The 19,541-nt window shown below is 31.0% G+C and overlaps 1 protein-coding gene and 2 long non-coding RNA genes across 3 annotated transcripts; all 3 read right to left on the reverse strand.

The window, feature by feature from the left end:
* Positions 1-58: 58 nt before the first annotated feature.
* On the reverse strand, positions 59-2,864 carry LOC149902374 (uncharacterized). The gene is made up of 3 exons (XR_016457512.1): positions 2,739-2,864; positions 2,090-2,117; positions 59-212 (listed from the first exon to the last, which is right to left on the reverse strand). It is a non-coding gene; the product is annotated as an uncharacterized LOC149902374 (long non-coding RNA).
* Positions 2,865-6,351: 3,487 nt separating this feature from the next.
* On the reverse strand, positions 6,352-7,458 carry LOC149902375 (uncharacterized). The gene is made up of 3 exons (XR_016457568.1): positions 7,254-7,458; positions 6,969-6,993; positions 6,352-6,640 (listed from the first exon to the last, which is right to left on the reverse strand). It is a non-coding gene; the product is annotated as an uncharacterized LOC149902375 (long non-coding RNA).
* Positions 7,459-12,119: 4,661 nt separating this feature from the next.
* LOC149902376 (uncharacterized) lies at positions 12,120-13,157 on the reverse strand. The gene is made up of 4 exons (XM_090109874.1): positions 13,027-13,157; positions 12,877-12,922; positions 12,738-12,800; positions 12,120-12,326 (listed from the first exon to the last, which is right to left on the reverse strand). Exons 1-4 carry the CDS (start codon positions 13,110-13,112, stop codon positions 12,213-12,215), a joined length of 309 nt encoding a protein of 102 aa, XP_089966000.1. The 5' UTR covers positions 13,113-13,157; the 3' UTR covers positions 12,120-12,212.
* Positions 13,158-19,541: the final 6,384 nt, after the last annotated feature.

Consider the following 19,541-nt stretch of genomic DNA (forward strand, 5'->3'; position numbering starts at 1 on the left):
TAATTTAACATTTATATCTACTAACATTAAGGTTTATTATTTAAATGAAACATTAAAATATTTAGTATGTAATGTATTTAACTATTATATTATTTTTTAATTTTCATAAAGATCGTGTTAGTGTTATATTGTCCATTTCCTACGTTTGTCACAGAACAGTTATCGCATGTGTCGATCCAGCCATCCCAGCCACGAGGACCATCTTTGTCATGCTGAAATAAGATTGTATACATTTATTATTTTTAAATAATCAGTTAAATGCTTTTTATGGTTCATTTTTAAGATAAAAAATTTCGATTCATTTTTATATTAAAGATAAGTACTAAACAATGGGGAATATTTAATTTAATAGTAACATTTGTACACTAATGTCATTTAATTTTTCATTATATTTTAATATTTTTTTAATAAGACCGCCTCTTTGGCACAGTGGGTGGCGCGTGAGCTCAGAACCGTGGAGTTCTTTGTTTGATTCCCGATGATGACGAAAAAAAATGTGCAGGCACTGAAGGCTAATTACCTACTTGTCTCTGAAGAAAATTGATTAATAAACTATTGGTATGCACTATGCATAGGTAATACTTCTAGTACATGGGACTTCACATAGGTATATAGAGACAGACTAGAGTTTATACCATATTTTTAATTCAGCTCCGTCAATATAGCAGAGGTGCATCAATGATATATATATATATGTTTCTAAAATGGGGATATAAAGGAGACAATTTTTTTTGTTTGGAGAATAGGCCCACCTCAATTTCTTAGCGTATATTAATGAAATGTGTGTTAATTTGTTCCTTGAAGTCCCCAGATTAAAGTGGTGACATTACTTTTACATGATTTAACCGGAATCTTTGGAAATACGTGTGCAAACATTCACCTCATTACTACATAAAAACTAACTGATAATGAGCGATTTGTCTTGTGTGACCCATCCGAATCATTGGGTACAATATATTTAAATAAATGAATAAATAAATATACTTAATATTATATTAAATTAAATTAATAATATTAGAAAATTTCATATACCTACATTGTCACGATTCCAAGCTCGGAAATCGGACACAACGAAGGTACTTATAGAAAATAGATATAAGTGGGTGTACCCACAGGGTGTACCTCATATTACTGGACCTTGATGCGATTTTAGCGATTGGGAAAACTGATTCAATAAGAAATTATTAGTTAAGTAGGTAGGCTTAGATTTAGGTAGGTATTTAGGTACGTGATATTTTATGACTAGGAGTAGGTACATAATATTAGGATAGGTATCCATTTGCACAGCTATTCTATTATTCATGTTCAATTGTAATATTAAACGCTCTTAAGTTGTAGCAATTTCATTTTAAAATAGGTAAAAAAAACATTGTTTACATTCATTGCAAATTGACGCAGGGGGCTACGACAGGAGGAATCCCGAATCTGACATATTCCATCAAAGCAGCCAATAGATATAACGTTTCGTTACACGGATTTTTTTAGCTGAGTAGAAAAAAATTGTTTTATTTGATAAATGACAGGATTTAAAATCGCTATCAATCATATTCTTCCATATAAATAAGAATAAAAACAGTTTCTAAAGTGGTTTATTGAAGGCAATTTTTTTCGCTTTTTTGTTTTATTTTCATTCTATCGATAAAAACGTTTCGTTCCAGTTTTTTTTATGTTGGCCATTGTTCTTGGTTTGTTGACAGCACTACAGCAGGGATGATATCAAAATAAGGCTTTTTAATTCGATTTCATGATTCCGGTTTCGTTTGTAAAACAACGAAGCTTCAAAATTCATAATATAATTTTATATTATTACACGTTTTTTTTTATTACTATACGTTACCGAGTCTTGGTGGGCCCACAAAAAATAGTCTCCTTTCCGCTCGAAAGCAGAGAAAGTTGCGTGAGTAAGTAAGTCTGTTTTTATACCATACATGCATAATTTTATGGCGTTTGTTATAAGGTACATAAGTATAATATCAATTTCATTGAATTAGTAAATTATATCATGAGGGACTGATCATTCTCAAACTGCTATTTATACAATTGTTCTCTTTGTTATAATTAACTGCTATTTCGTAAAAAAAATACTTACTACTTCAAACGCCTCCGAGTCATCGGGCCTAGAAAACAAAAATTATCAATAATTTTTCATATCCATACTAATATTATAAATGCGAGAGTAACAATGTCTGTCTGTCTGTTACTCAATCACGCCTAAACTACTGAACCAATTTGCATGAAATTTGTTATGGAGATATTTTGATACCCGAGAAAGGACATAGGCTACTTTTTATTGCGAAACTAGCGACCCACCCCGGCTTCGCACGGGTGCAATGCTGATACTAAATACAACGTTTCGTTTACTTTTTACGTCATTTACTTTTTTTGTTTTTTTGTCATTTACTTTTTACGACAAATAATGGCTAATTTTCGAAGCTATTTTAACTAATACAGCATTAATCCTTAACCAATTAAATACCTTGAATAAATTGTTCATTTAATATAGATCTATATGGCCCTTTACACCGTATGATTTAAGTGAATATTTTCGAAGATATTACAGATTTAAAAATCTCGGGGCGTAGCGTTTGCGGCGGTACCGGCCGGCCGCCGCTATACAGTATTTACTATTTAGTATCAGCATTGCACTCGTGCGAAGCCGGGGCGGGTCGCTAGTTTAAAATAAAATAAATAAACATAAAAAATTGTTATGGAATTCCCCGTCTCAGTTTTTTACTTACTTTGGTATAGGATTTGCTTCAAATAAACTTACACAGAAAAGAAGCGTTATCACTAATATATGAAGTATTTTCATGATTTTGTTTATAAAATAATTTTAATTTAATGGTTAATTAGGCGAGTCTGCCGCACATAATGAAGGACCAATTCCCGTACAGTTTATTATATACACTACAGGAAAACTAATTTCTTCCTGTGATAGCCGAATACAATTAGATATTTGGTTGTTATTACGTAAATATAATTTAATAATGTTCGCGTTTAAATATGTTTGGAGATATTTTTAACCACACAGGGTAAACCCATTTTTTACATCATAAGTCTGCGTTCTAAGAGAACTATTGAGAGTTCTCAAGTAGCAGAAAATTCCACCATCAGACAGCACGACATCGACAACAATAGTCAATACCACCCTCACCTTGACTGTTGGCGATCTACAACTGCGATCTTTAAAAGATGTTTCTTCCCGCGTACAACAGATATCTGGAACAAACTTTCTCATTTCCAAACGACTATGAACTGGGGACCTTCAAGAAGAGAGTATAATCCTACTTGAAAGGCCGGCAACATACTGTCTCTGGCACTGTGGGTGAGACGTCTGCTCTGTTGCCTCCTCTAGCATACCAGAAAATAATTGAAAAGGGCCCACATTTACTGTATGTCTTTCTAACTGTATCTCAGAAACATGCCAGAAGATAACACCGAAAGCGACGTTAATGAAGGGGTTTAAATGAAATTTACAGTTTGGAGTTCACGTTCAGTTTTTGAGAATCCCACCTAACGACGGATATAAAAGTTGGGTGCATTGGTATCATTTTCGCGTTTTTCATAGATGTTAATTATGGTAGCTTACTCGTCTAAAATAATAATTTCAACTATTACGACTAAGGTGAAAGCTCCTAATACGGCGTTAGTCCAAATCGCTTCCTATTACGGTGGTATTTCTATTTTCGAGTTTTATTCCTGTTTTATTAATTCTAAGTACACCAAAACGTAAACTATTTATTCCAAATTTATTACTTCATGACTTAAAAAAACGTTTGCAAGTATAGCACATAGACAACACAACAATATCAATCAAGCTATGTAACGGCATCGACGTGAGAGGTGTTTCCATACAAGCGCGGAACAACAAAAGTAAGTACACTAATATGTATTTATAAACTAAGTTTTTCGTATTAATAAGCCGTTCAGGTTTGTATATGTATTGTTTATAGCATTTTCCTACTATTACACTCACTATTTAAATACCTTGTTTCATATTTGTAAGTCATTTTTAACCCAAAAAATAAGAAATAAAATACCGCCGTAATACGATACGAATTTAATAGATTAATCCTAATACGGTTGTATAACTCCGAAATAGGAAAAATACAGGGCAGAAAGAGGAGGCAGAGCGGGTGCGCGAGAGGGATCCTCGCGGACCCGATCCGGCGCAGACGTCTTATTGGGCGTCGTCGCCGTGTTGCGGCCGCTTTACACGGTCGCAACGTGCCTCCTTGACGAAGGGCGCCGGGCGGTGGAACGGGGAATGTAATCCATCGTCCGGTGCGGTGAGGCGACTTGAGACGTGTTCCGCTCATGCCGCCAACGGGAGGGAAGAGCAGGCAAACCACCTTTCCTGTTCTTGGCTTGCGCCTGGCCTGAAGATGGGCTGCCGCCGAGGGGGTCGCGGAAGAATTCTAACAAGTACCCGCGGCCCCATCATTAAAGCGGCTCGACGGTTATAAGTTATAACTTTCAATTTATTTACTTATTGAATTAGTTCCAAGATTAGTTGAAATAATTATTAATCTGATAAATTAGAAACCATATTCTGCGGTATGTGTTATTAAATTAGAAATCCAGTTAAATATGAAAATGGTTGAGTACAAAATGTTTGTTTCTTAGAAGGGGTAAAAATAGGAAGGTGTATTTTAATTTATCACAAATCATTTATTTTGTATAACTGTTGATTTAAGTTTTACACATCTGAGCCAAAAAACTGTTATCGTTTGATTAAGCATTTACATTCTCTTGTTTATTGAATTTTTGATTGGTCAGAATTAGGATTATTAAAAACACGAGTAGTTTTCCTATTACGGTGGTAGTTATTTCCAGGTAACTCTGTATTAGGTTATATGATCTCCTATTACGGCCCTATTCATAGAACATAAAATTACCAGATTTAGGGTTGCGTAAATAAATAAGAAGTTTTGTGTCTTTTTTTTGTAGATTCTTATTTGATATGCGTGATTTTTTTTTTTGATAAAACCAAAAGCATAACTGAAACACAATAAAAGTGAATCAAAGTAATCAAACCAATGGTCAACCAAAGAAAAACTTACAATTTACTTTACTAACACATTTATATTATTTGTACGGAACTTCAATTAATACAATTTCTGACCCTCCGTATTAGGACTTAGGAGCCGTCTACCGCAGTAATAGGCTCTGACCAAGATCATACCTCCGTATTAGGGAAAATCGACCTGACTATTTAAATATCTTTTTAAAATAAGAAATATCATGAAAATAAACATAGACTCAATAGAAATACAAAATTTAAGTTCCACTTTTAACGATCAAGTGGTTTGGCACCTTCAGAAAGACTTGCAAATGCTTATTTTTGTTACTTACTTTCAAATATTGTGAAATACCTCCGTATTAGGTGCTTTTACCTTACGACTGTATTATTGTATATCGAATTAATTCGATGTTGTTTGGTTGTTCGTTGGTTATTCACAGATGTGAAAAATTATACTTATAAAATGTAAAAATGTCCAGTAGTGATGATTCCATTTCATTCATTTTAAAAATTTCTAACAAATCTGTCCAGTCTTTAATTTCAAAAAAACTATATTTTAAGTATCCTTGAACCCTTTTCTCATTTTTCTTGGTCACATATTCTTAAGAAGTACATACTTATAAATACTTATAATATAAAGAATAGCAGCTCTTGCGTTTTGTATACGTCTTGGATATGTGGTATGTAATTATGATAATTCAATAGGTGGTTTCAACAGAGTGAGCAGCATCGAAAAGTAATTGCGAAGATCATAGGCGAGTCCACACAGATCGAGGAGACCGCTCAGGACCGGGAAAGATGGAGATTCACGTCTCAGAGGCCAAGACCCACTTCGGGGTTTCAGCGCCATAGGGGTAGGTAGTAGTATAAAAATATTCTGTATATATCCGTTTTCATAAACACCGTATATACGTTTTAGTTTATGTTAAAATGTTACATTTTTTATAACATACAATATTATTCTACTTGTTACATTTAGTATCTCATAAATTCCTAGGTACCTACATGTACTCTGCGTATTTAACTAAAATAATTTATACTCTCGAATAAAGGATGCATCTAGTTCAGTTTTTAATTTTGTTATTCCCCGTTTTTAATATTGGTAATACGTTAAAATTTAATTAATTTCTTAAGTAATAGGCAGCTTACATCTAAATTACTATATATTACTTGCTATTACTAGACTATTGTTATAAAAGTATAAAACGATAAGTTTTCATCATTCCAATTTCAAGACAGGGCAAATCAATATAATTATTATTGAACACATTTTATAAAATATATTGAAAACAAAGCTATAGATAGCGAGGATACAATAAAAGAAAGTGGAACTGTAAAATTTTATTTTATATGACGTAGAGCTTTACATAACATTAATTTAACAATTATCTACTAACATTAAGGTTTTTTACAAATGAAACATTGAAATATTTAGTATGTATTTAATGAATATTTAAAAAAATAAATATTAATACTTAAAAGATTTTACTTAAATATTATTTGTTATGTTTTAATATACACCGTGTTAGTGTTTTCTCGTCCATTTCCTATGTTTGTCACTCTGCAGCCATCGCACTTGCCGAAAAACCAGCCTTTTGGAAAACCATCTTTGTCGACCTGAAATAAGTTTTTAATAAGTTTTTAAACGTTGAAACGAGGTCATAATCTCATGTTTGAAGTGAAACAATAAATATATTTTTTTAATACGACCACATCCTTGGCACTCTGTTGGTGACGCGTGAGCTTAGAACCGTGGGGTTCTGTGTTCGATTCCCGATGATGACGAAGAATTGGCGTATATTATAAGGCACATAAGTATAACGTCGATTTCAGCCTCACTTTCATCGAATTAGTAAATTATATTACGAGGGACTGATCATTCTTAAACTGCTATTTATTGTTCTATTTGTTATACTTAACTCCTATTTAATAGTAAAATACTTACTTCAAACTCCTCCCAGTCATCGGGCCTAGAAAACAAAAATTATCAATTATTTTTTTTATATAATTTATAAAATAAATGTGCTGTAACATCCAAATAAAATATATTTTTAAATATAAATTGCTTGCCATTAACATCAATCGTATAATATTTATTATCTGTATTATTCATCTGTTACTTTGATTAAACTGCATAGTAAATACTGGTATTTTTTACACGTATAAAATGACGATTTCGAGTTAATAAGAAATCTGATATAATTACGGTTATTATAAAAGTCAAACTCACCCCGGCATAGGTCTCGTATAGCAAATGTTTACTAATAATAACAAAGATATCACGACTATCAGTAGCTTCTTCATTTTATTATTTATTAAAATTTATTTTGTATTCGAAGGTTATTTCACTGTATTGATGTAACTTGATGACTTTACGGCATGTACGATGTTTATCCTCGTCTTGGACGTCAGTGGGAACTTCAAACTGATTTTAGTAAGAACTGGTTTGCAACTTTACACAGTGTTGCTACCATCACATTTGCTATTTTGCAACACGACAATTTAATGAAAGAAAATGTATTTATTGGAAACTATTAGTAAACAATAATTATGAGATGAGAATAATATTGTCGTGTTAGGTTAGGCAGTAGAAGTAGAGTGTGGACGATTGATAATAAATAATAATATACTAAGATTATTTAATTTGGGATTCTATTATACCTATGTTGTAGATCTGCCAGTGCTTGTCATAACTTTGCTAGTCTGTAATAGTGCTCTTTGTATTTAAATATTATTTATTGCAACACCACAAGGGTCAAAGTTGTTGTGATAAGTTAATTGTACTTTTTAGGTTACTTTGAAGATATTGCTTCCCGCTCTTTGTACATGCGGCATATTTTTTTATTTTAATCGATATACGTGATAATTATATGATAAAAAAAATTATTAAAAATCTTTGTTTCGTCGAAAAGGAAACATCGGATATAATGTGTATTTGATAATTAAAATTCTATGAGCACACGGGCGAATCCAGGGACATAACGTGTTAAAACCGTTATATCGCAAACAAGTTTTCACCGTTACATCATAACCGTTTTCAATTGAAAACAATAATTTATTTTGAGCTTGTAAGAAACTTTCACTTATAGCTTGATTCTAAATTTGGTTCTACTTTAATTTTAAGTATATGTAATATTATGTATGTATGTGATTGTTGCGTTAACCCTAATCTTATTACTTTATTTCTATTACTTGCAGAACATGTTTTTAGTTTTTTTTTATATACAGATAACATAACTATAGGTATGCTTGGCCTGGCTCTATCTGGGTCGTTACGTAAATAAATATATTTTTAGAGATTAGACTTTACTTTGTTTGTATTCTTCACGGCAATTGCATGCGATTTTTTCAAGATAAAACTATTATATTTTATTTCATTTCATTCCAGATCCAGAAATTTGAAAGATTTCCATACTACCTAAATTTTATTTGGATCGATTTGGTGAATAAACACAAAACAGTTTAAACAAATCGTGAAATATTTTTTACTTGGAGAACTTTTAAGCTGTCTTTATTTATCACACAATTTAAAGAAAACATTAATATCCTGATACCAATTTCATAACCATATAAGAAAAGGATAGTGCCACCTCTGTATTTCTATTCGATTTTATTTATGGACAAACAGGCAAAAATTTTAAAAACTATATTTTTGGCTTCGATATCAATTTCAAGTATTCTTAAAAAAAAATGTGTGCGTGTACTAGTGTACACACGTAAGAAGTTAAACTTCTTTATGACCTTATTTTTCAAAAAATAATTTACTATATGCAACTTTACAAAAATACGTCGAATCACGCGTGGTAGGGATAAGAAAAAGATGGCGCGTAACGGAAAAATGTCACGCGTAACGAAAAAATGTTACATTAAATTTTTTTCAACCCCGATAAAGAAGTTTCACTTCAAAAAACACTACAGTTTTGACTTTCTTACGATTTTATTATATGTATAGATTGTGTGTGTGTTTACATGCGTTAACCAGCACTACAATTTACAAAAGAGGCGTTCAAACTCGAACTCTATTTTAATATTGACTTGACAGGTATGACATTACTATAGTAGTAAATTCGTTAGAAATTAATAAAGACACAATATTTTATTAGTATAGTGAAGATGATATAACGATGTTTTTCTTCACCGTTCGAGCAGTGGTGATTAACATCACAATATGCGTAGATATATTGAAAAATCAATTTATAATACGTCCTGCACGCTCGCCAGGTCTCCAAACCCCATAGGTAATCTGGGTGCAGTCTCTTCCGGGAATTGAGGAATATCATATGGGATAGGAAAATAGATAAGAGAGCAAGATTTTATTATAAAATTAAACACAATACCTTTCTGAATTTTTATACATATGTATTAACAAAAATCTCTTACATCGCGATTAAAATGCATCAGAACGCAGTATTTGCGCAAAGCTCAAAGGTAAAAATTAGAAATTAGAGCAAGAATACAAAGTAAACAATAGTTTCTGTGATTTCTTATTTGGAATCATTAATGTAATAGAGTGAAATTAAATCATTTTTTTTTTGTAAAAAAATAATTTATCACATTTTTTTTATCCAAGAACATACAAAATATAATAACAGCCACAAGTATCATTTTTCAATGGTTTGTTACTTTATTCAGGAGCAATATGACACAACTTAATATTAATAATTAACTACACTTTTTTAATGTGTTCATTTTTTATGCATAGTTCAAAATTGATTAAGTTGTGTTTACACAAAATGAACGAAGTAAAAGTAGTTTTAAAATCTGATGTCTTTTTATTTTTGGCTAAATTTTATAGTTATGGTGGTTATATTATTATTTTCTTATATTTAGGGTACATTTTAGATACAATCATTTAATCTTAAGGATTAGGAGAATCACTTTTTATATAAACAGTATTGGTATTATTGGATCCATTTCCTACATAATTACAGTTATGACATTGACCTGGAACCTGCAATGAATAAAAAACTTTATTAAAATAATCTTAATCATAGCTTGGAATTAATTTTGTAAATCATATTTTATGGTTCATATCGTAGTTTTAAATAAACAAGATATAATGAGATGAAATATTATTTATTATATCCCGATTATTTTTTTATAGATATACCTGTTAGATATAAAATATATGTACTTATATTAAACAAAGTCGTTAGTCACTTACATCACTTATACTCAAGAACGGCTGAACGGATTTTACTGAAATTTGCTTTATTGAATTTATCATCGCTTGGATACAACATAATACTTAACTGTTAAAAAATGTGAAATCTAAATAAAACCAAGTCCCTGGTGGAACCGAGGCAAACGCAAATAAAATAAACAATTGAAATTGAATGTTATACATGGATATATATATATATATATATATATCCATATCCATGTATAACATTCAATTTCTAAAGATATATATACATATGTATTATTATCTTTAGATAAGAAGTACCTACTAAGCGAATATTGAAAGTCGACACTTACCGAACTTTCTAAGTAGTAGTTTTCGTTCAGCCTAAAAGTAAATGAAATTATATTAATCTATACTTATAATAAATCTGTAGAGGCCAATTTTGTACATGAAATATTTTTAATCTAAGTATACTTATAATAAATCTGTAGAGAGGCCAATTCTGTACATGAAATATATTAAAAAAAAAACTATGAAGGGGTGATAAGGGATCGCTACTGATGCCAAAAATGTAATCAGTAAAATTTTTGTCTGTCTGTCTGTCTGTCTGTATATTCGTTATAGAAACAAAAACTACACGACGGATTTTAACGAAATTTGGCACAATTATTTTTCATACTCCTAGGCAGGTTATAATATACTTTTTATTACGCTACGATCAATATGAGCAGAGCAGTGAAGGGAAATATTGGGAAAACGGGAGAAGTTACTCCATTTTTTAAGCTTCCGTCGCGTGTGCAGCCTTAATGGTTAAAGCTACATAGAAATCATGTACGACACAATTAATGTTCTTAAATTATTAATATTATATCAAAATAAATTCCTAGACAAAAGATTCCTTTTAAAAGATAGACATATATGTATATATGTCTATCTTTTAAAATTGACCTGAATCCTGTCGACAGCAGCCGTCGACAGGTGGCGACGGCTGAAGTAGCCTCTGCCGTTCACAACTTGCCGATCATCTGATAGAACGCTTAGGTAGCGCATATTCAACGTGGTTCGAAACAGGACCAGAATTTGACATTGACAACCCCGAGAAATTGAAAGGAACTTAGGACTGGCGTTTAATGGTCTACATTTAAACCGTATAACTTACATAAAATTGAACCTTGAATAGAAAAAAAAATAAACAAATTTTAACAAAAACTTACACTGCCTTGAAAAAGGAAAAAACAAAGTTAGTAGTGCCTCATAATAATGTTTTGGTTTTTTTGGCCACCGACTTCAATTTGATTTGTATATTACTTTATAATCATACAATATAACTCTTTCTTATCATCTTGTAACAGAGTCAATATAAAACAAGTCAGAGCGAATTGTGGCCTTTAAGATTAGAATAGTACAATACTATAATATCTCCTTCTTCTTAGTCGTACACTCTTGACAGAGTGGTCGTGGTTATGGTGATGGTGCTCTATTCTTGTTAGATGTGGTCACTTCTTTGTTCGCTCCCTGTCCAACAATACGATTTCTCACGATCGGTAGCATTGCTGGATTGGGTCGTTTTACCGATAAGGTCGGTCCAACGTGTAGGTGAGCGGCCCCGTGATCTTTTGCCCTCAATTTGTCCCTGCACCACAAGTCTCTCCAAGGAATATTTCTGGTGATGTGGCCAAAGTACTTCAAAATTCGCATCTGCACAATCGACGAAAGCCTATTTTCGATGTTTAGTTCCTTTCCTTTGAAACTTATATAGTAGCTTATATATATAGTAATAGGTACGTATCTTTCCAACACCTTAAATTTTTTCATATTTTGGTAATTTTTAAATTTGACATTAAATATCTACTTTTTTCATTACATAATCAATATCTTTTATAAAAAAGTATATTGAATTATTTAACAAAAACAAAGTGAACTGTATATTCTCTAGGTACCATATTCGAGGAAAAACAAGGAAAATGAAATAAGTTACACAAAACGTTTATTATAATTATTAAATTTAATTCCAATATTCACATTACTCACAAGTATTTTAAACAACATACAATTAATCTTTTCTTATCGGAAAGAAATATAATTGTTATTATCCTTACCGAAGCCGACCATAACAATGTTGTTGGCTAATGGTCCAGTACCGATAATTTTTTTTACATAACTAGTAGATGTCACATCCTGAAAAAATCAAACAAATAATCAAAAAATCGCAATGACAACATTTGTTGACATTAGCAAGGGATCAACATTCTAGACTCAAGAGGAATCATTCTTTTAAAGCAAAGTGATGGAAAAATTCCAAATCTTTTACCCTATTCAAAATTGCAATTAATAATTAAAAAATAGGTATATTGTTGCAAATTAAGTTCAATCATAGTTTTCTAATGAGAAAGTTAAGTTTGTCTCAAATTTGATCGGAATCGTGGATACATTTTTTACGATTTGCATTTAAAAAGCTTTTTCATTGCTAGTTAGCATTGGTTAATTAAAATAATATGAATCTGATCATACAATCTGTAACTTTATATACCTATATCTTTCAAAAATATTAAACTATACTTATGGTTATAACGTAAAAAATCTACGTACAGGAAATTGAAGTCTGTTTAATATTTCTTCATATGAAAAGTCCCTTTTGTATCTGTTTTTTACCTAAAATCACACGAAAAATTAAATTTTGTGTTTTAAAACTTATTAAAATCATCATACAGTTTATATTTGAATGTACCCCAAGAAACTTTTCTACGGGATGAATGTTGATATTGTTGCTTTTTCTGAAAATTGAAAAATTATACAAATAAAAAAAATTGAACGTTTGAAACAATATTTTAAAAATTATAGAAAGGTGGTTTTTAGTACTCTATAATGTAGTTCTTACTCAATTGATCTGGAATTGACACATGTAGCAAAAAGTAGACAACCACACATAACAATTATGTGATTCATTTTAATATTATTAATCATAATGTGCTCTTGCTTTGTCAACACTTGAAGACTGACTTGTAGGCATATGAATCGTCTTCCTTATTAATAACGTCAGTTTATATCATTTTGCGTTACTTGTAGTTAATAGATACCTACTGGTTATTGTTTCCTCAAGCATTATCATAAAGATACTAATTATTAACATTTTCCTTATATAATGTTTTAAAATAAATTATCTATTTCAATCAATACATTATTTATGAACATAAAAAGAATACTTATCACAAATTCTCTTCATAACATTTTATTACTGGTTCCCTTTGATAGGTGTTATAATTCATTATAGTGAATTATTGATTTGTAGAGTGTTAAACAAGAAGTGAATTCATAATGATGATCTCAAAATTATTTTATGTAAATTCTTTTTCATATAAATGTCATTATGATATGGCAAAAGATGCAAGATTGATGATTTTGAATGATTTTGGGAATGATTAATTATAAAGAAAGTAATGAAATCAGATCAGATACAGATCTACTTATAACGGTAATAATTGTTCACATAATGGCGTAGGTTGTAAAATGTCGCTGTTTGTGTTTATTATCCTCTGAAATTAGATTTGGCGACGTCTGCTATTTTATGAGATTGTAAACAGTTAGTATAATCGCATTTTGATAGCAGCGATTTATTTTGAGTGTTGAATGCGGTGATAAATATATATGACAATTGAACTCTATATTATATATTTTTCTTATCTTTGATACCAGGCATAAATTAATCTGTTATTTATGCATAAATAATAAGCATTTTATTAAAAACAATACTATATATTTAATAAATAGAAACATAGATACTGTATGGGCTTTACAATTAATTTTTCCAATTTACATAATATTACACAGGTATATATAGTAAACTTAACATTAGAACAGATAATTTTTTTAATTAAGTTTTTCGAATAGAATGTTGAATAACATGTATGGTTCTAGAAAGCTGAAACTACGCAGTCTATGACGTGCGGGTCCGTCTACATGTTTGCCAAAATTTTATATTTAAGATTATATCCTGTAACTGTGCCTTATATAAATAAATAAATAAATAAATAAAATAGGTTCTTTTAACTTAAAACTTTCTGATAGCAACCTAATGCATGTACAGGTACCTAATGCATCTAGATATTATAATAAAAAAAACAAAACATATATTTATTACCTAATAATATAACTTTTTGAATTTTAGTGGCAACTCTTGTACAGCGAGAGCGGAAAAATACATTCGAAAAACGAAAGCATTGTGTTAACGATACCCCAAGGAAGATACAAATACTTTAAGAAATATTTATGGAGGTTTTTCGGAATGGAATCCCAGAAGGTGCTAGAACGCGACGCGCGGGCTAAAAATACGCGAAAAACACGTTACAAATCCCTCGTCACGCATAATTCTTAATACTGAGATTACTGAACGGCTTTCTTGCCAGACTAAAAAATATAACAACCAATTAGGTTGACTTGAATTATTTAGGGAAATTCTTATTGGATGATTTAACCGGCATTTTCGTTTACACTTTATTTGTATATATAAAATAAAGAAGAATAAAGAAAAGTTAACTTTGCAACTATAACTATAAATATTAAAGCAGCATATGAATATTGAATAAATCAATGATTTATAAAATAAAAGTAATATTATAAAGATATGTTTTACCTACTTATTATGCTTATGGATACCTAGTGCTTTTTGAATCAATGGTTGAAATTGGTAAAAGTCGTGAAAAATGAAATATATTATGATTAAAATATATTACTGACTCAAGCCTGTCTTAGTCATTTACTGATAATCAAATTATTTAGAATTTAAAGAATGTTTCTATCAAATATTACACCAATAAAGATAATACATCCTCGGTGTTAACAGAATTAATTAGAAAAGCAAATATAACATTATTATCTTGATATTATCGCGAAATCGCAGTAAAATGCCTGAGTAATAGCATCGGAAAAAGGCGATAAAAGTATTGTATTTATTACATACCTAATATTAGACAATTTAATCGATAATGTTCCATTGAAAACTTGGTTCGAAATCAACACATGAGTAATGTTAATTAAGTAATGGATCCTAAGGGTGTAATCACCAAGGGCCAGGCTTAATTAATTAATGGCCATTCATCTCCCTCAGCTACTCTATACGTAGAGTTTTAAACATGCATTGATTACATACTGACGCTTATATTTTAATAAGATTATTATTTGTTATGTATTGTGAAGAAGTGAGAAAATAAAATGTCAGAGAAACGACACACTTATTTAATTCTATTAGTACCTAGTATCACCTAGTATCTAAAATTTCTATCTATTCTATCTATTCTAATATTATAAAGAGGAAAGGTTTGTATGTTTGTATGTATATGTGTATGTATGTATGTATGTATGGTTTTCACGCATAATCTACTGGTCCGATTTTGATTAAATTTGGCACAGATAATCTTTAGACCCTGAGAAAGAACATAGGCTACCTTTTATTGCAAAATATGTACCACGGGCGAAGCCGGGGCACACCGCTAGTGTTCAATAAAATAAGTATTGTTTTAGAAATGTGTAGATAAACTGAAGAGTATTAGGTAAAATTGTAGAATTTAATTTAATTTCTGTACTTTAGAGTCAAATTATAGAACTGATACATACATACTTATTTTCTACTTATTGGAGTAAAATTATACCTATAGCCAATCTCATTGAGTAGTGCGGTTGTAGGGGCAGCGACGTTGCTCACAATGGTCTTGTCAAACAAATAAGCCCTCACATAAAGGGAATTTTTCTTACGAAAATTAAAAGATTAAAAAAGATTCAGGCTCAGGAACAATTAGCCGGAGTTTATACAGCGTTCTAGTACCCTCATTTAAAGAGAGCGGAAGCGAAAAATTTTAGCTTTTTACTACGGCAATTTTTTGTCGTACTTACTCTTAAAACAAAGCGTAATGACCCGCACGGTACGCATTTGTTCGCGAACAATTCGAATAGGCAATTTTTCATGTAGAACAATTGAGGGCGGTGCTGCGACACAATCGGCGGAGTATATACCGTTTGTCGTACCAGACTCGTGCTAGTACACAAATTATCTGCACCTACTTTTAGTTACCTACCAAATCGATAGATAATATACTTCATTAAATATGTGCTATAAGAGCGTGAGTTTTTTATCACATATTTAGGTAATAAGAAATTCGCGCTCCAAAGCATTATTTTCGGTGAAAATCTACTGGATGGAAGAAAATATCAATCAGCAGTTAAGAGAAAACTTCACTAGTCAAATTATTTTCAACTCAGATAGAAATTAAAAGATTATTTTAAAATTATATTATGTTGTTATTCACCTCGTAACATTAAGTCAAAATATATTTCATAAGCAATATGGTCTATGGATATAACATATTTACTGCATATGCAATATAAATGTTTATTGTATTTATTATTAACCATACGTATTGTCCGCGGCGGTCATAAAATCTCGCCTCTTATGATTTTCATGACGACCGTGGCTCAAGGAAGTGAACAGGAATTTTTCGTTTTATTTTATGATAGCGCGTACTGTCGCAGAGAAATATTGGCTAAGCGAAATAGCTCGTAAAGAAAACAGCTTCCCTTCTCAGACTACGCACAGATAACGTGGGTATTTATTAAGGTATTATGATAGTCCGATTGTAATCTGTGAATAAATAAGAGCTAAAATAAAAATATTGTTATTTGATAGTCAAAAACCGAATGTTAAAACAGTATGTATGTTAAAAATGTAGACCTATACCGTGAGTTTACGTAAATCAGGCGTACCTACCGCGTATACCTACATCATCAATTGATACCAATAAATTCAGTTTCACAGCGAAGCTTTATTCGTTTACGTAAACTTTGAGATTGACTCTAACAAGGCTCGGAGAGGTGGAGCGCTGGCGATTTCTACTCTTAAAATCCAATTTAAATGCATTCCTCTGTACCACAAGAGACTCGCCGATACGCTCGGGGGACCAATTAACTTATTCACCCTTAACATTTCATTGCTCAACTTTAGTACCAATTTCATATCGGTTCCTTCATTCAATCTTTTTGGCTATTGAAGCTGATCGATTTTATATTTTTCTTTTTGAAACAGCAACGTAAAGGTATCTCATAATTTTTTTTTGGTATTATATTTAACTAGATTGTAATTTAGAATCGATTCTGTTTATCATATAAATTTATAATCTGTTGATCATATTTATACATATTCTATATATTCAAAAATTTTCAGTATCATTACAATGCCCCATAAAAATCTATCCGTCAGTAATAAATCCTGTCCCCTTTGTTCCTTTAAATGATCTCTTACTATTTCTTTGTCGCTGAAAGTTCAGAAAGTCATTTAAAATTACAATTTAAACATCCTAATAGAATCGTTCGCACTAAGAATTGTTGTAAAGTGTAATGGGTTCAGGTGAAATTAACGCAGAAAAATAGGAAAAGTTAGAACGAGTTTTCCGCTAAGGTTTTTTTCTTCGGCCAGTGGCGCTTTGATTGCACACTGTTGAATTTATAATGCCATTTCAAACTTCCCTTTATTCAATAAAAATTCAAAATTGTCAAAGATTTATATCAGTATGAAAAACAGGTAAAGTAACTATTGGAAATAAAGTGAACTTATAAGTAAGTTTACTAGTTTTATTTAACTTTTAACATGTAGGTATAGTGAGAGAAAGGGGGAAGTCATGAAAATTATATATCTCAAAATAATCATCAACAATGTTTTGTTTAGGTATATTCATATACTTGAATACCTACCTACATACTGCATTTTTGAGGAGTCCTATTTTTAAATTACATAACCTCTTGCGCCATTGAAACGCGTTTTTAGCATAAGATTATAATAATCAGCCTTGATTTCGAAATATTTAATGTATTAGCAATTTTTTTTAGTTTTTTTAAATAATAATCGGAATATTTTCCTTATTTACGTTGTCGTTTACGAAACAAAAATACCGATCGTCCGTTTGATCACCACGAGACGCTTTTTAAGTCATTAAAAACTGGTTTGAATTATAGTTATTACTAGCGGTCCGCCCCGGCTTCGCCCGTGGTACATATTTACGTTTTCTCTACATAAGAACCATCCTCGTACTTCAAGGAATATAATAGAAAAGAATTATCGAAATCGGTTCAGCCGTTCACACGTGATGCCGTGACAACGCGAAACGGGTGCGGACCCGCCGCCATTTTATAGCTCCCGCCGCGAAGCGCGTCGAACGCGGCAACTGATACACAAAAATAATCCTTATGGCATGTAATTCACGCGCGATGACTTATAGCGTATTTCATGTATAACTTTGGTGTTTCTACACCGATTTACATGATTCTTTTACTATAACCTGCCCAGGAGTATGAAGAATAATTGTGCCAAATTTCGTTAAAATCCGTCGTGTAGTTTTTGTTTCTATAACGAATATACAGACAGACAGACAGACAGACAGACAGACAGACAGACAAAAATTTTACTGATTGCATTTTTGGCATCAGTAGCGATCCCTTATCACCCCTTCATAGTTTTTTTTTAAATATATTTCATGTACAGAATTGGCCTCTCTACAGATTTATTATAAGTATAGATGACGATGCTGTTGTGCAAATGTTTATAAAGTACGTAACAGAATATACTGTGATATTCATTATTTCTTACTAATTATATATAACTATATACTGTGGCTCCTGAGACACAGTATTTAACTAATTCAGGAGCCTATGGATTCATATAATATAAGCTGTACCTATTTTTTAATGTCAATAAAGTTATTTATTATTATTAAATTAAATATTTTCACCTTTTGAAGAAATCATTCCTACAAACATTTAAATGTACTTACATTGTATAATATTTAATAATAATATTTAATAATAAATAAGAAAAAGTAAGATTACAGAAGTTTAGGTGTAATATATCTCTACGTATCTAAATTTAAACCTCCGGACTAGGCGCTACAAGCGGTGCGGTCCTTTAGGAGGTAAGGAAGGACTTATAAACTAGGACTAGGTCGATTTGAAGAATCAAATAATAAATTTTAAGTTAGTTCGATTCCCAGTCGAAGCAAGTGAATTTTCGAAAATCTTTGAATGCAGCTATTTTTATTTTTAAAAAATAAAGGAATGTTTCCTTTTATCAAAATTTGCTATCTCCAGTATTTCAAGTACTTTCCCTTTAGGGCCTATCGAAAATTTCCACCCTGTATTATGTGCTATGAGTGAGTTTTTTCAAAACAATTACATTACGATATACGAGGAAATAATTTGTTTTAAAAAATATAACATAACTTGTCTTGGTTTTCCAAGTGGAATTCACATACATAAAACGTCAAATATGTTATTATATAGGTATCCCATTTAATTTTCCATTCAAGAATAGGATAGTATATCGTATTTTAATCGTAGCAATTAATCTTTTTGCTA

This window comes from Colias eurytheme, chromosome 15 (assembly GCF_061535395.1).
Source record: "Colias eurytheme isolate Ceu_HAF_F1 chromosome 15, ilColEury1 Martin Lab GWU primary, whole genome shotgun sequence".
Classification (NCBI taxonomy): Eukaryota; Metazoa; Arthropoda; class Insecta; order Lepidoptera; family Pieridae; genus Colias; species Colias eurytheme.

Bases quoted from the DNA above. Each gene is read 5' to 3' on its own strand.
- LOC149902376 (XM_090109874.1), bottom strand. From the start codon at position 13,112: ATGATTAATAATATTAAAATGAATCACATAATTGTTATGTGTGGTTGT. The intron at 12,801-12,876 runs GTACATTCAAAT...GTGTGATTTTAG, and splicing joins CCGTAGAAAAGTTTCTTGGG to GTAAAAAACAGATACAAAAG. The intron at 12,327-12,737 runs GTACGTAGATTT...TGATTTTTTCAG, and splicing joins TAAACAGACTTCAATTTCCT to GATGTGACATCTACTAGTTA.